This window comes from Calypte anna, chromosome 7 (genome assembly GCF_003957555.1).
Source record: "Calypte anna isolate BGI_N300 chromosome 7, bCalAnn1_v1.p, whole genome shotgun sequence".
NCBI classification, from domain to species: Eukaryota; Metazoa; Chordata; class Aves; order Apodiformes; family Trochilidae; genus Calypte; species Calypte anna.
Genome location: NC_044253.1, coordinates 9,229,225 through 9,246,633, shown reverse-complemented (window position 1 = coordinate 9,246,633; position 17,409 = coordinate 9,229,225). Strand labels below are relative to the sequence as shown.

The 17,409-nt window shown below is 46.1% G+C and overlaps 1 protein-coding gene across 1 annotated transcript; it reads right to left on the bottom strand.

The window, feature by feature from the left end:
* Positions 1-893: 893 nt before the first annotated feature.
* MARCO (macrophage receptor with collagenous structure) lies at positions 894-12,978 on the bottom strand. Its single transcript, XM_030454692.1, has 15 exons — positions 12,777-12,978; positions 11,316-11,417; positions 10,757-10,987; positions 10,323-10,358; positions 9,046-9,090; positions 8,573-8,680; positions 7,077-7,184; positions 6,915-6,959; positions 6,268-6,366; positions 6,134-6,187; positions 5,097-5,141; positions 4,841-4,948; positions 3,524-3,568; positions 3,043-3,219; positions 894-2,735 (listed from the first exon to the last, which is right to left on the bottom strand). Exons 1-15 carry the CDS (start codon positions 12,889-12,891, stop codon positions 2,605-2,607), a joined length of 1,449 nt encoding a protein of 482 aa, XP_030310552.1. The 5' UTR covers positions 12,892-12,978; the 3' UTR covers positions 894-2,604.
* Positions 12,979-17,409: the final 4,431 nt, after the last annotated feature.

Here is a 17,409-nt window from a genome sequence, read left to right as displayed (position 1 = left end):
TGCTGCCACCATCCATCCTCTGCTGTTTATTCACACTTGTCCAAGAGGATCCTTTGGGACTGGTACAGTCAGGAGGTTGAAATCACAGGCACCTTGTCCTGGCCACAGTGATCCCCTCCAAATGATGTTATTTCTTGCACGTGGCACACCCTGCACTGGGCTTAGCCTTCTCTTGCAGCTCAGACATGCTTTCTTTCATCAAGAAGAAATGGTTATTTCTAATTCTTGTGTGAGCTTTGTGTCCACAGCTCTCCTCCCAGCTGGCTGGGCTTCCCTTCTGGATGGGCATGCAGAGGGATTTAATGAAGGCAAGGTTGGTTTTCCTGCCAAGCTCTGGTTTTACCAGCATGCTAATATTAACACAGGTCCTGTTCCTGGGATCTCTGTTTCCCTTCCCAGGCCAGAATGAACTGCACTGGTATAAGCACTTAGCTGCTGGTTCCTGCATTCCCCAATGAATGGAGGGGATTCCAGATTTTTCAGATTTTACATCTGCAATGCAAAGTGAAGGCATGGCAGGCTCAGCATGTCATGCTCTTGTTTCTGGCCATGTTGCTGGACATGTAGCTTGGGTTCAACCTGTTCCTGCTGTTCTCAGGAGCAGCTGGGCTGGACTCTGGTGTCCTTTGCCCTGGGCATGGTAGACCTAACCCTGGTGTCCTGATCTTAATTCTGGCACAACTGCTATTTCCTGGATTCCCCAAAAATTAGATTTATGGGGATTTAAGTCCAGCCAAAGCTTTATCACTGGGGACATGGTGATTTTGCCTTTGGTGACAGTTTTGCCTGATGAAAAGAACAAATATCTCAGAATTTGGCCTGAAAAATGGTGAGAACTTAGCCACTAGCAAGGAAAGTGAGAAAATGGGAGCAGCAATTACAGCACACTATGCTGATGTATCAAGACTAGAATGTAGCTCATTAAATCTTTATTTACTGGCAGTGGAGATGCTTTACAAACTGCCCCATGAGGAAAAAAAAAGATGCAAGAAACCCCCACAGGCTCAGGACTGTCCATGGGAGCTCAGCAGAAGCTGTGTCAGCTCAAGTGCTGGTACTCAGCATGCTGTCAGTAACAAGAACAGAAAGCATTTGGGTCTTCTCATATATATGAGTCACTGTCCACTTCCAGCATTTTCAGAACAGTTGTCATCCATCAGGTTTCACCCATGGTTTGTGGCAGGTGCTCCTTGCCTTCTCTAAACCAGAGGCAGGAATGGTAAGTGTTTCTTTTCGTTTTCCTGCTGTCAAAGGCATATGAGTGGGTAGTGAAAAACTCTTGGGATTCTCCAAGCTTCTTTCCTGAGGGCTGAGATCCACTAACAAATATTTCCTCTGGCTTAAAACAGTGATGAGCTTTGTTGCAGACTGCACTGTCACTCCCTGCACAGTGCTGGGTCTTCTCACTCACAGTGTCCCTGGATGCCCCATTGCTTGTTGATCTTACCAGCAATGCTCAATTTTCCCACTTATATCTGAATTTCTAAGCACTAAAAACAAGTTTCGAAGCTGTGTAGACAAATGCAATTGTGACTAACATTAGAGCAGAGGTGTGGGACTGCTCACACACATTTCTGACACTTTAAATCAAGTGTCTGCAAGCAGGTTGTTGTGATCGGTGCCCAGCTACATGTACAGAGAAGTGGCTTGTCACCTGTAGAGAAGGTTCTTGTCACCTGCTGAATGCCCTGTGCTGGTGGAGAAGGAGCAGAGAACACTTGGGCCTTAAGAAAGAGAAGCCTTGAAGTTGTTAACTCAGGCACATATAAGATTTTCAGTTAAGTGAGGAGTCTGTAATTTAGGGTGTTTATTATCACTCTGGAAGTTTAATTAGCTGATACTTTCCCATTATTCCTTTATACATTGTCCCTTGCTTTACTAATTTCTAAAGGTATGAAAGGCTTCACTTTATGCATCAGATAAGGTAAGGGGTATTGCTCCTGGGAACAGGGAAAACTGACAGAAAAGGCAGAGGACTCGGCCAAAGTAAAAAAGAATAAGGTCTGTGCTAAACCAGGATAGTACTGCACCTAAATCCCAGGCTCTTATTTTTGCACGTTAACTTATGGTCAGCATAATCTTTGGAGAACATTTATATTTGCATGCCAGAGAGATCATCTGCTGATTTCTGAGCATCTGCTGTCTTCAGTGCTTGTACTTCACTGGAGGTTTTAGGCTTGAGTTCACAGTTGTGTGGTGATGAAGATGGACCAGCCAGCTCAGCTGCAGTGATTGCCCACTTCAGCAGGCTGATCCCCTTCTCTCTTATTGCACCAAGGTAAAAGGGGACCACCTCTTCTCCACTGTGGACTTAGAGGTCACACGTGTGGGCTACTGAAGGTGAGCTGGAAGCAGGCAGACGGCTGGAAAAGCTGTGGACTGGCTCTCATGCCTGAGCTCCAGTTGTTACATGACTTCTGGGATATTTCAGGTTACCTGTGGGTCTTGGAACTGTTACTGATTTATGGAAAATTCAACTTTCTATTTTTATGACTTGGTAAAGAGACTATAAGCATAGCTTGATGAAATTAGGTTTACAGTATGAAGAAGAGCCCCATGGAGAGCAGAGGCAGTTAGCAGCTTCCAGGCAGCCTCTGTGTCCCATCACACGCATTCCACCCCAGCATCCTCATTGTGGGAGCAGTTGTTCACACCCCAGGCAGGCTTCTGACAGTCGAAAATTGAATATTCAACCCCACTGCAATTCACGTCATCAAGCCAAATTTTTCCAGTGCCTTTGAAAGATGAATTGAACAAACAAACAATCAAAATGTTGGACAAAAGAAAGAGGAATATGTACTTTTTTTTCTTTTTTTTTTTTTTCTTTCTTTCTTTCCCTAAAGAGACCTCAGTGAATAGCAGGCATGCATTGGGTTGCACATTTGGCTTGTTGGAAATCAAACCTTAGGGAATGAGCTGTCCCTTTGAGGAGATCCTCTTTGCTGTCCTGCTGCTCACACAGGGGACCTTGCTGGGATAATTTTGGGGCATGCAGAACCTCCCATGCCAGGCCTGGGAGGTGGAAGTCTCTTGAGGACTCACCTGGTGTGGCTGTGAAGGCAGCAACTGAACGGCTGTATCCCAGCATTCTGCAGACCACGTTGGCTTCCTCAATGTTCCAGCCATCATCACAGATTGTTCCCCAGATCCCTTGGTAAAGGATTTCCACACGGCCCCTCCTGCCTCCTTCTGCGATTCGTATTACGTGACTGAAGTTGACTGGTAGTGAAGAGAGGCAAAAAAATCTCCTGGTTATATGGGCAGGAGGGACAGAGCATGAAAGACAGAAGCAGGGATTGCCCCAAGGGGATGTGTGCCCCATGGCTGTAGCCAAGGTGAGACCAGAAGTTGCTCATAGCTCAAGTTAACAAAATGCAAAATCCTCTCCTGTGTCTGGAGACGCCAGGCTCATGGACCCCTTGGTTCTGTTACTTGTGCTGCAGGTTAACCAGTGTGCATTGGTTAATCAGATAGATATGATGCCAAAAAGCGAGTGAGAGAAGAAGAAATAAAATTCCATTACCTCCTCCTCCCTTTTCACCTTTGCTCCCTTTTGCTCCTTCAGAACCTGTTCCAAATTAAAAAAACAATGAAATATTTGGCAGCTGTGTGTGGGAAAATCCAATTACTAACTTTTTCTGAATAATGGATGAGTCAAAGATACAAGGGCTCCCTTGTGAAATGGATCCTCTGAAGTGACTAAGGGTATGAAAAAGAAACGTGGCAAGAAAAGTAGGATAACATACAGTGAAGTCTTCCTAACATGTGACCCAAGAAAAGGGACACTCACTCATGAAAATGTAACTTATTCCCACTTGACATCTCTGATAGTCTTTGGGCTCTCCAGAAGCAGGCATTTTATTTCCCAGAGTATTTGCAGGAAGATCTACATCATAGGGCTTGCTTAGGTCCTGCCATGGGACAGCAGAAAGCCAGCCCCAGCAGTCCTGCATGTCTCTGCACAGCATCCTGGTCCTGAGAGCAGAGGTGTTTGAAAAAACCCAGTGAGCACTCACCAAAAGCTACCTTCACAAAGCACATGTTACCTTCTCCTTCTGCAGACCAGGAGCTGGCACCATCCCAGAGAGCAGTCCCTATTCTGGAGTCATCCCATTTATTCTACTCCCCTTTCCAGAGGCAACCCTCAGAAGAGGAGTGCATGGAGGAGCCCCAGGTAGGGCCCAGTTTATTTTTATTTCTGAGGATTCTTGTATGTAAGTATGAGTATTCTTGTGCGTAAGTGTGAACATTCAAAAGAAAAAAAAGAAAAAAAAAAACCATCTGGAGCATTGTTCAACTCCTGTGGCCCGTTGTAATTGCTGTTTTTGGTGTTTTTTTACTGCAAGTCTTAGAAGAATTTTTGGAAGTATTCTGTGGTTGGAAGGGAGGGGGGTAGGGATGGGGACTATCTGTAATGTTGGCCCTTCTAAACTATTTTTGTGTCCTACAATTAGCAAGGCATAGTTAAATAGCTGTAGTGCTTCCTGTTCTTGTTCCTGACTGCCACATTTATGTGGGATTTATCCCAGCAGCATGGGAAAAGATGCTGCAAGATGTCTCTGTACAAACCCAAGAGGAATCTTGGTTGTTCCAGTTCTCTGTGAGATCAGGGTTCTGAAGAACATCTAATGCATCTGTTTGCCTGCATGTCTTTCAGCACACCTCCCAAGGTGTAAATGTGACACTCTGTTCATTCATCTTCTGGGAAGCCTGCTCTGCCTGTTGAGTTACTCCAAAAGAGCTCTGTAAACATGCCCCAGAGCAGCTCCCAGTCTGTGATGGACAGTCCCAAACCCAAATGCACCTTCATCTCCAAAGACCCCATGACAAACAGCCTTACCAGGGAGTCCACGCTCTCCTTTTTCTCCTTTTTGTCCTGGAAGACCTTTTGGACCTTGACTGCCAGTATCACCCTTGCTTCCTTTTTCACCAGGTAGGCCTGGGATGCCTGGGTAATAAACAAGAAAGTCATTGCCTTGGTCCCTTCCCAAGGAAAGAACTTGATGAACAGTTCACCTAGACAAAAAGAGGTGGGACATGGCATTTAGAGTGCTTTGCATCATCAGTGTAATTCATTCTGTCTAGTGAGGCTTTACCTGGTGGGCCATAAATTCCATTTGTTCCCTTTTGCCCTGGAAGACCTAAGATCATCAAAAGAAAAAAAATTTATAAGGCAGATATCAAGACATCTATAAAAGCTTGATTTTATATGATTTAAATATGATTTTAAAAAGATTTTAACTCATCTGATGTAGCTGTCTACACTACAGATGTGTTTTTAAAGCGGGGGTCTTATAGCCCTTTATACTCAGTGAAGACCTTGTCAACACAGAAAATACAGGCAGTGGAAAATCATCTTCCAGTGAAGACCCTCCAGGTGGATCCTTACTGAGCATATACAGGGAGTCCAGACATGTAAATTTAGGTGCATCAGGTATATGTAAGCACATAACACGCTGCCAGGTGACTCCCATCCCTCTCATCCAGGCATCAATGAATGCAGAAGGGTGCTGCACTTGGACCTTCATCACCCCTTGATGGAGACAAGATGTGGTGTTCACTATATAAATTCAGGGTTAAAAAGCTTGATTCAAGAGCAATACACGGGGACAGGATTGTATTACAAGTGAACATCAAGTCATTTGGGTGCCTTGGACAGAGAGGTGGCCTTCTTCAGATAGAAGGGTAAAGAAAAGGCCTATATTAAGTGCTCCAAGCTAGCCTCTGAAGATACATCTTCCTGCACCACTAGAGAGGAGGCCAGGACAGATGCTTGCTAGTAAATACCCTTCCCCACCAGATTTACAGCCAGTAAAATTAGTCCTAACTCCAGGGCAGGGAGGGCCTTGGTTAGTTCATCTCAAACTGCTGATTTCTCTGTGCATTTTCAATTTATATAAAAATGCAGGCAACATCCCCTGCTCATGCACCTTACAAATGGTTGTAGCAACCTCAACAAGGAGCGGGCAGCCCCTCAGCAGTCTGGCAGAGGCCCAGACCCACAATGGCTTCCTGGGATACATTGGGGTTCCAAGAACAGGACCCAATAAATCTCCTTGCTGTTGCAGATCTCTCTCCAGTGTCTGCACGGTGTGTGTGCTGTTGACTCCATAACTGTTTTATTCTCCTTTACCTGGATCTCCTTTGTCTCCCTTTTCACCTCTGGGTCCTTCAGGGCCTGGAATTCCTAAAATTGGAAACCAGTCAGTAAGAGTGAAGGCTAGAGAAAAGGAGGTCAGCAAGCTACAGGTTTGAGCAGCGTTGTACCTGGACTACCACTGAGGCCATGGTCACCCTTCTGCCCTTTCTGTCCGGGTCTGCCTTCAGGGCCAGGGTTTCCCTTGGGTCCAGGATTTCCAGGAATGCCTTGAGGTTGAGGAAAAGCAGCAGATGTCAAATGCAACCCAACATATGAAGGAGGAAAAAGAAAGACAGCTCAGCCACCACCCCCCGCGCTGTGCAGGCTGAGGTGTTCCCTCTGAAGGCAAAGCCAACACTGAGCCTCTCCAACTTTTGAGAGGTAATTGCAGTGGGGAAGTGAGTGATGGCCTGGAGTGAAAGGCTGTGAGGACCTGGCTCCTTGCAGACTGTCAGCCTTGAGAGGCAAAGGTGCTTTCCTAAAAGAGCAGCCAGTTTCTGCCCTTGTGTGTGCACATGTGTTAGGAAGGAGATGGCCCTCCATGGTACAGGACCCTTCTTTCCTTCTCATTTTCCTGCACAGTGAGTGGGGTCCAGATGAGTCTACTGAGGCTGTAGGATGGATTTGTACAACGCTGGCATGGCTTCTCCATCTAAGCTCTGTCTTGTCTTCCCCATACTGAGTTCTAGCCTGACTGTAACTTTTCTGGTGTTGAAGCATCACCTGAAAGAGATCAGTCTCATATTGCCAGAAGAAACCACACCATACTGCTTACCTGCCTCTCCTTGTGGTCCAGGAGGTCCTGGCTGCCCCATGCTACCTGTAACAACATCCTAGGATCAGTGCTAATGTGGCTTAGCCAAACCCTTCAGCTGGGGCAGCCCACCCCCATGGCACCTGTGCTGATGGTGGATTGTGCTGTGTCCCCTGAACTTACCCTTCAAACCCATCATTCCTGGGATTCCCCGCTCTCCCTGAGGACCCATCATTCCACGGGGCCCAGGGATTCCCTTGTTGCCCATTTCACCTTTCTGTCCTTGAGGACCTACAAAACAATACAGCACAAGTGTAAATTCAAAAATCCAGCCTCATTGTTTCTGCAGCCAGTGGAGCATCTCCATCTAGCTGCACCACCAGCAGATTTGGGTTTCATACCCACGTTCACCATTCAGTAGCATTCCTGTAAAGCTGTAGGAGGACAGTGATGGATGGATGGATGGATGGATGGATGGATGGATGGATGGATAGATGGATGGCACCTCAACAGGCTACCTGAGCCACCTCTGGTTTTGCCTGACTGTCTGGACAGACATTTGTCTGACCTGCTGTTAAAGACAGACAGTGATACCACAGCACCTCCCCAGTCTATCCCTCAAACTACCTGTGACATTAGAATGTTTTCCTCTCTAGTTAACTATCCCTTGCTGCAGCCTGAACCCTTCCCTTCTCCTGGCCACAGTGGAGATAAAGGACAGCATATGTCCCTCCTGTGCTTCCAGGGAACTGCCACATCTCCCCTTGGCATTCTTTCCTGAACAGTGACCAGCATGATCTGAAAGACCTCAGTTATTTGGAACTGACTCATTTAAAAACTGACATCTTCATCTTTCTGCTCCAAAATTACCCCAAAGTCCTCACTCCTTGATTTTTCTCCTATTTTCACTTTTCTGGAGCAACTTGTGCTAATGGGAACACTGGAGCATGTGGGGGCTGATAGAAGATCTGAGGAAACTTTAATCAGTCTGTCCAACCATCCTCCCTGGTCTGTACCCCACACCTTCTGCTTTCTTTTGCTATCTTGCTTGCAGCCTTTCCTCCCTGGGAGCAGCCCTCATGAGGCCACTGCATGACAGCTAAACAGCTCTCCAGGAGATGCCCATGAGTGCACATTACAGGGGAGAAACACAGGGCATAATTCTTCCACTTAAGGTGTATGTAAGTCGGGCTTAGAGAAGATATAAAGTTCTCAGAAACAGGTTTTACTAAAGTGAGGATTAATATCCACGTGCCTGTGCATATGAATTATATTCTTTTTTCTTTTTTCTTTTTTTTTATCCCACAAAAATCCTACTGCAAACATTGCTGCTTTAATCTGGAATTGGCTGATAATTGAATACCTGTGGCTTTCATTAGACAAGGGTCACTCTATAAAGAGACTCCCAAGGTGCAGAGTCAACATTTTGCACGTCCCCTTCCCCCAGCCCTCCTCTGGGAGCTGTGCTGAAGTGTGACACCAAATGAAACCCCTTCAGATCAGGGCGAGTGTCCTGTTCATCCAGCTCCTCAATGACTGGAAAGCCACATTCAGAGCTGCCAGGATTTTTATGAAATATCTAACCTATGAAGACTTCTTCTGGTATCTTTAGTAGAGTGAGTTTAAACAGGAATACATGGGGAAATCTTAAAAATGATGAGGTAGTGAAGAAGTCTCACCTGCAAGCCCCATTTCTCCTTTTTCTCCTCTCACTCCTGGTGCACCTGTTGGGCCAGGAAGACCAGGATCTCCTTTACTCCCCTTCATTCCTTTCAGTCCTGGTACACCTGCAAGGACAACAATATTTTTCTGATGCTCCATCAGGTGTTGTGCCTGGCAAGGGGCAGCAGCAGGATACACAGTTCAGCTGCAGGCATGAGCCAAACTCTGCTCTCCATGTACTTGAGGTGTGCTGGGGACAGTGGGGAACTGACCCAGCATGACTGTTACACCTTGACTTTTAAAATAAGAATTTTTCCAGGTATGCTTTGCTTTTTTTGCACATTAGTTTTACACAGGCTTATTTTCTTGAACTCAAATGACACTCCCACTGACTTATACCTTGACTGAGGACAAGGTTGCCCATAAAATCATCCATAAAGCCACTTTATGTTCATCCACAGAAGTAATTCAGGTGTCAAAAAAGCCTTACCTTGGATTCCTTGGTCTCCCTTTGTCCCCCGTGGTCCCTGTAGCCCTAGGATGTAAAACACATCTATTAGCTGACACACATCATCTATTCACAGTAATGGCTAAGAAGAAGAGATGAATATTTTAATCATCCTTTGTGCCTGCACCTTTGGTCACACCACTGAGGCCAATCTTCAGCTGGCAGGGACCAGCAGAACTGCTTGAGTGAAGTCCATGGAGCTTGGCTGAGTGTGAGCCTGGGCAGGAGCCAGCTGTTCTCCAGCCAAACTCAGCTTAGGGGGGCCTCTGGGGAGATCTTTTCTGAAACTGCACTGAACCATTGGGCTCTGATGTATAATAATGGTGTTTGGCAGGAGGTGCTGTTTCAGTGTTGTAAATGAAGCCAGGAAGATATAAAAACATGATTTAAATATATATATATATACATTTTCTTCAGAAAATCTCATCTATCTAGCCAAGAACTAGGGATGGATGAGAGACAGATCTGACCTAACAAGGGTTGTATCTTAGATCCCCATCATACGATCATAGAAACTCTTGGTTTCTCTGGACATTCCCTAGTCTGGTCTCTGTTCAAAATGAAGCAAATATTAGATCAGAATTTGCTTCATCCTCACAGCCCAGAGACATTTATCTCCTGCAGTGGGTGTACTTGCACCCGAAACTCCCAAGTGCCCAGAGCAGCAGCTTGTGCATGGCTGTGGAGGGAAGTTCTTGCACCCAGCTCCTTAGGAAATCTGTGGGGTCATTTCCCCAGGAACAGCTTGGGCAAGGTCCCACATCTGCCACTTTGTGTTGTGTGCCCTGTTCCTTACACACACTGCTCACCCTGGGGCCATATAGAGCAGGGATTGGGGAAGTCTCCTGGACTTGTCCTGGAGTGAGTTGTGCAGCAGGACTTGATAATTCTAGGGCAGAAAGTCTAGCTGTCTGCTGGACATGGGATCCTCTCTTGTCTCACATGGAGATTTGGGATGATTATTGCAGATAATGACCAGGTACAGTGCTTCCATCACCCCTGAGCTTTTCTGGTGGAGTAGAAGTGAGGAGGGGGAGTTAAAACCCTCCTCCCTGGTGGTCACTTGGGCAAACCCAGGCTCCTGGGAGATCAGTCAAAATGGGCACAAAGTGTCCTCAAGGCCAGGGCACTGGGTGTCTGCACATTGGTAAGATCTGGGGCTGCACATTGAAATCCTAAATCCTCCCTTCAAGTCTCTTAGGGGAAAAAAGAATGGAAGAGAAGAGGAAAAGTTGCTCATGGCTCATTTGCTAACATACCTGGTGGACCAGGATCTCCTTTGCGTCCAGGAGGCCCTGAAAAAAAATATTTAATGAATATTTTTCAGTACTCAGCACTCAGTGAGGAACAAACTAGTCTGAAGTTGATAGGTTTGAGGACTGGGCTGAAGACATCACTCTTTTGAAGGGCACCCTTAGCCTAAGTCTGCAAGTTATGAGAGGGGAGGGCAGCCTGGAGCCAAGGGTCTGCACAGGGCTGGCTCCAGCTTCTCCAGGTGTATCCAACTCCCTGTCCAGGGCATCTTGAGACAGCCTCCAGCCCTATGCACTGGGACATCACTAAATGACAGGAAGACCAAATCTTGCCCTAGTTATTTGTTCATTTGAACTAGGTTTTTGGCCCAGCTTTGCCAGTGATGCAGAGGAATCAGCTCTCCCCATGATACAGACAGCATGGAGAAATGGAGCCATACCTGCAGTCTTAGAGATGTTGTTCATCATCATCATCAGGTTTGCATTGCTTCTTTTAATTATTATGATTTCCTCTTCTAAGCTTCTCTTCCAGTCTTGTTCATATCCTATATGCATCTCTGTAGAGTTTCTCTCCCAAGCCAGCTTGTTAGAAAAGGATTTTTCCAGCATGTCTTCTCTATAGGGGGTATTTTCTTCCTGCCATTTCGATATCTCTCCCCGCATCTTAAACACTGGGGAAACAAAAGGACCATGCAGTGAATATTCCCTGCCCAATCCAACTGGGAAATGCCTATTTGGCAGAGGACCTCCTCCAGCACCTGTGGGACCACCACAGGTTTTCATGGGCATATCCTTGCTGCAGCCTGCAGTGCTTTTGCAAACTCAAAGCACATCCATTGGATGGGGGAATGGTTTCCTGCAGAGGTTGCTTTGACTCACGGATCACAGAGGAGCCTTGGAGGCTTCCTACCTGTGGGCTCATCCCGCTTACCCATGTCCCCAAGATCACCCAGCCAAGCTGTCTTTTGATGTCAAGCCCAGAGGAAGGTTGCAGGTTACCTTGATAGGCCAGCAGCCCCTGGCCAGCTGTCAGCACCAGCAGGTAGAGCCCCAGGGCTGTCCGAGTACAGCAAGCAGATGGCTTCCTCTGGACTCGAGGCTCTGGAAACCAAGAGAAGTAAGGCAGACACCCTCTCACATCTCTCCTGCTAGAAACTCTGCTCACTTCCAGCCATTTCAGGCTTGGTCACAGTAAATGAGCAGCAAGGTCCCTCTGTGAGAGTGCCAGGTCCTGCAGCCACCCCAGCTTTGCACTGCAATTCACTCGGTCACCTTTTCCTCAGCCAATTTAATCTGCTCACTTGGGTCATCAAGATGTAATCCAGCCTATAACAGTATGAGTGTGGTAGCTGTCCCCATTCCCAGTTACTTTCCAGTATCTGAAGGGGGCCTAGAAGAAAGCTGGGGAAGGGCTTTTTACATGGGTGTGTAGTGAGAGGAAATAGTTTAAAACTTGAAGAGGGGAGATTTCATTTAGACATTAGGAAGTTCTTTCCTGTGAGTATGGGGAGACACTGGCACAGATTGCCCAAGTTGTGGCTGCCCCATCCCTGGAAGTGTCCAAGGCCAGGTTGGATGGGGCTTTCAGCAACCTGGTTTGCTGGCAGGTGTCCCTGCCCATTCAAGGAGGTTGGAACTGGATGATCTTTAAGGTCCCTTCCAACCCAACCATTCAGTGATTCTGTTATTCTATGATTCTCCATCAATAAATTCCCACTTTCCATTGCTGTCAGTCATCCCAGGCTGACAGTTCAGAGGGCTGCTCAAAGCCCATGCCTTCCCATCCAGAGCATCCAGGGCCCCACCAGTGAGTTGTGTGTATGTTGAAACAATGAAAAATCAATAATAAACTGAACCACAGAACAAATGAAAACAAGTTGTAAACCTTTGAAACAAATTAGTCACCAGCAAGTGTAAAAGAAATAAGCTGCTTTGTCAAATTTTGGCCTTTAGGGAGAAAAAAGTATTTCAGAAGTGTTAATAATTACTTCAGACATTCAGTAAGTTACCCTTAATTGAGTTTTTTTTCAAAGTCATGTAATCAGGAATTTAAAGTCTTAGCTTTAAAAGAGTGCAGTGATTTAATTAGTTTTACAATAGAATTCTTTAGTCAGCAATGAAGTATTTATATTCAGCTAAAAATTCATAAACTTGCATTTTTTATTGGATCTGGTGATGTCAGTATCTTCACTATTAAGACATGAAAGTTACACTCAGTGAAATAGGGCATTTTCTATAAGAGGAAAAGAACTAATTTTTTTTCTGCTACTCAGCATCAGCTTTGAGCTAGAAAGGACACTTTCACATCCTTCTCTTTTCAAATGGTCAGTTAATTTAGTAGCAAAATCAATGTAAAAAGCATTTAATAAGCAATATAAATGCAATATTTCATTTTTATGCACTGCTTTCTTCACGCACCAGATAAAATCTCTATCAATAATTTAATAAAAGAAATCTTACCACTTATCTGAAAGGTTGTTGTAGCAGCTGAGGCAAACCCAATCTTGTCTGAAATACTGAAAGAGTTCATATCACTTGAATTTCCATCTTCTCCATATGTGTCTTTATTTTTCATGACAATTTTCTTGTGGCTAACCTAAAGCCTTGTCAGATTATGGACAATGAAGACCTGGAGGACAATAAAGAACTTCCTCTCTGCCTCCTGATTTGATATGCTTTCTGATATGCTTTTCCTATCTGCTCAGTTTTTATAGACTTGTGAGAACTCTGATGTGGTAATTTGAAGTTCCTCAAAAAGTCCCACAGCTAAGATATTCAGCTGTGCTTGTGTGATCATTTGAGGATACCATGTCCACAGAGCCTTGGTCAGGATCCTGCGAGAAGTTTAACCTGAGTTATTCAACATCTCTGGAGTTTAGTGAGGTGTCCACGTTGCTCCTAACACAAGTAAACCTCCTCAAGAAGCCAAGAAGATGCCAGGTTCAATAATAACTTGGAGATCTATCCCCTGGGAGGGGAGTTGAAGCATGATATGGCAATGAAAACATATGAATTTGCACCAAGATGATGAAGACTGAAGTGCAAGGAAGAAAAGATTCAGGAGGAGTTGTAAAGACAAGGGGATGCTGAAGCCCAAAAGAGTTCATGATGTCATGGAGAAGAGACAGTTGCTGCCACCATGCCAAGACTCTCTCCAGACTCTGCTTTCTCCCTGACCCATTTACCACACCCACAGACAAAATTTCTACCACTTCACTGAGGACACTTAGTGGTAGAAGAAGGAGTAATGGTTTCAAGCTGGAATAGTATAGATTTAGGTTAGACATTAGGAAAAAAATTCTTTCCTGTGATGGTGGTGAGACTCTGGCACAGGATGCTCAGAGAAGCTGTGGCTGCCCCATCCCTGGAAGTGTTCAAGGTCAGGTTGGATGGGGCTTGGAGCAACCTGGGCTGGTGGGAGGTGTCCCTGCCCATTCAAGGAGGTTGGACCTGGATGATCTTTAAGGTCCCTTCCAGCCCCAACCATTCTGTGATTCCTTGCTCACATTCTGTAAAACCAACCCCTGCAGACCTCACTGTGACACTTGGTGTTTTGGCATCTCCATTTTGACATTGCAAAACAAAGTGACTCACCCCAGCCCACAGGCAAGAGCTGTTGGTAGGCACCAGGCAGAGCCCTCCTCACCCAGGCTGCTGCTACTGCTGCTGCTGCTGCTGATGCCAGGCGTTGTCCTCTCTGAGGAGCAGGGCTGTCCCCATCACATGGTCTTCTCCAGGGCTGTGGGGCTGCTGGGTCTGCATCGCTTTGCACGGCCATAAAAGAGAGGAAGAGGCCAGCTGGAAATTCACACCCTGATTCAGTGGCCCCATGCAGAATGCAACCCTCTGTTCTGTACCTGACATATAGGTCTCTTGAAATCTTAAAGCAAAAAAAAATGTGGGGATTTTTAAACCCGTTTCTGTGTTCTCCTTTCAAATGTGCTTGTGCAGCTGTGGTTTGGTTGTGCCCCTGCAGGGAGGAAGAGGAATCCTCCTTTATCATATGTTGTGCTACACACTGTGTGGGAATTGGGATGCTTTGCCTCACTTGTGAAGGGCTCAAATACCCCCTTGAACTAGGGTGGCTCCAGAGGTTACCACCCATGAACTGGTGGTTCAGCTGATCCTTCTGCATAAGCCTGAAGACACCAACTTCTTGTTGAGCCAGGCAATGATGGCACTTAGGTCACCAAATGGAATTTCAGAGGTATGGATGTGACTCAGGTGCATGCAAAGAGAAGATTTAGAGCAGAAAGGTTTTCAACAGCACATCTAGGCAAATCCATTTTATTTCCAAACTGTTAAAAAGAAGCTGGCAGCTTTCGTTTTCAAAAAGCTGTTCTAAAAGGAAAAAAATAGCACCTAGAATATCTGTCCCCTTCTTCCCCAGGAAGGACCTTCAGGGATATGTTTTCCCACCTCTCATGGTTATGCTGTAGCTGTGCTGTTCTCAGTGGTCCAGGTGACATGGGTGTAAAAGTAGGGGTGGGAACCTCCAATTTTGACAATTCCGATTCAGAGTTCAGAGGCCAATTCTCCACTTCTAGTTATTTTGGGAAGTTCAACAGCAAAGTTATGATGCCACCCAACTTTACCTGCAAATGTGGTTGCCTTCCCAGCTGACCAGGCTTAATATTCCCTTTATTTCTACATGATTTAGCCCTGAGGAGCTCTGCCTGCTGCCATATTCATCAGTCAGGTCAGGACCTGTCTGCATGGGAGCATCACTGTTTCCATCTGGATGTCAACTTCTGCAGACAGGTGACAGCTTTCCCTCTGCATGTGATGCTGGGAGTCCCAGCCATGCCACAGATGCCCCCTCCTGCTTTTTGCTGCCTTTTGTTTCTCCCTGCCCCATCACTGCCGAGATGGATTCACACTGATTGTGCAACCAGGGTTACTAAAACAGGAAAGAAAAAAAGAAAAGAAACTCCTGACTCAGTGCAGTCTCCCTCAGATGAAGGTTTGCTGAAATAATGGGATTATTAATAGACTGAGCAATTTCCAGCAAATTATGGGCTATGTCTGCTGGGATGTCAGCCTCACCCTCCAGGCTGTCTGCCCTGGTCCCTCTCCCTCCTGCTACTCATGCTGGCTTCCCTGAAATGCCCTGCAGACATCTCAGGGAAGAGCCTGAAGTTCTCTGTCTCATCCCTTTCCCTTCCCACGTTGGTAGCTTGTGCCAGACAGATGATGTTCCTCATGCTCTCCTTCATCACAAAGGTGTTCCAGAACTGAACCAAGTTTTATAAACTGACTGCAGCCCCCTTGAAGTCACCAGCCTGGGGAGTAACCACTGGTGGAGAGAAAAGGATGTGTCTGGTCCCTGGCCATCTCTACTACTTCAGTCTCCTTTCACCATTTTATCAGCTGCAGGCATTTGCCACCACTGAAAGCTTGTGGCAGAGCAAAAAGATGGAACACCAAACTCCAGCTTAGCATTAGCTGGCATTAGCACAGTGATTCCCAGCAGTGACACTGTCAGGGAACTTGGTCAGATGTGAGTCACCCCAGGATAAGCATTTGTCCTGAAAGAGCTGATTTTGTGATTTTTTTTAAAGGTTTATGTTTTTCCTCAGTTGAGAAGCTATCCTAGCTCTGAGGTTTTTCACCAATTATCTATAAGGTGGTAATCTTTCCAAACACCTATTTAATTGCAGACTGTCTTAGACATAAGTGAACAGAATTCAGGGGGCTTTGGTGTCCCTCCAGGGACAAGGAGGAGAAAATGGGATGGCACCAACAGGCCCCATGTCAGGTAAACCAGAGCAGCAACCTCCACCCTTTCTGTCACCACCTCTAGATTGAAGTGAGAGCAGCAACCAGATGAGGTGACAGTCTACTCTTTATTCCAACACCTGCACTCATGTTTCTGAAGATGGGCTTCAAAAAACCAAAACCAAATCCTGCCCACACTGCTGCCCCACAGAAAAAAGTAGCCATGGTTTGCCCTGGGACACAGATGACACATCCACACCACAAAGCCATCAGTGACCAGAGCAGTACAATTGCTTCTGAAGTGGTAGGTTTGTTTGTAAGCTAGCTTTGGGGGTTTTTGTGGTTGGCTTGCTTGGTTTTGGTTTTTTTGCTTGTTTCCTATTTTTACCTTTCCCTTTTTTTTTTTTTTTTTTTTTTTGAATGAACTATCCCAACATCCACCCAGCTGCTCACTCAGTACCCACTCCCAAAGGATGGGGAGCAAACAGAAGGGAGGTGAGAAGGCTCATGGGTCCCTATGATCACAGCTTAATAGGGAAACCAAAAGCTGCACTTGTAAGCAAAGCAGAAAGAGGAATTAATTCTCTGCTTCCCATTCGTGGGCAGATAGGTGGCCACATTCTTGGGAGCACACGTGATGGCTTTTTGGGCTGAGAAATGTCCTAAGAACAAATATCTCCTCATCCTCCTTCTTCCCCTGAAGATTTTCCCTTCCCCTTTTATTACTCAGGTTGATGTCATAGGGTGTGGAATATCCTCGTGGTCTCTTTGTGTCAGCTGCCCCAGCTCTGCACCCTCCCAGCCTCTTGCGCACCCCAGCCCACTCACAGCTTTGACAGTGCAAGCTCTGCTCACCCACAGCCCCAGCAACAGTGTGCAACCAACACTGATCTACTCAAAAACCCAAAGCACAACACAACACAGCCTGTGGTGGAGAAAGTCACCTCCATCCCAGTCAGACCCAGTACAGCTCTCCAGTATGATGGTTTATTGCTAAAATGCTTTGTTCTCCCTCAGGAAGGACCAAGGATTTTGATGCCCACAAACATCAAGAGACACCACTGAATTCAGGGGGTTGCCAAAAGAGGTTGTGAGTGATTTGCCCACCAGCAGCTCATGGAATCTTCTTGTTTGGGAAAGACCTTTAAGATCAAGTCCAACTGTTGGGAATCTCTCTTGTGAGTGTCCCATGGACTGCCTGTCTCAACCCTGGTCAGTACCCCCTTAAAAAACATGGATCCAGCTCTGAGGGCACGCAATGGTGTGGTACCTGGAGTGTTCCCATACAGAAAAGAAACTGAGCCCATCTAAACAACTGTGATTCATGCCAGAGCATTAAAGCAAAGCTTAATCCTTAGACCCAAAGGGGAGCAGG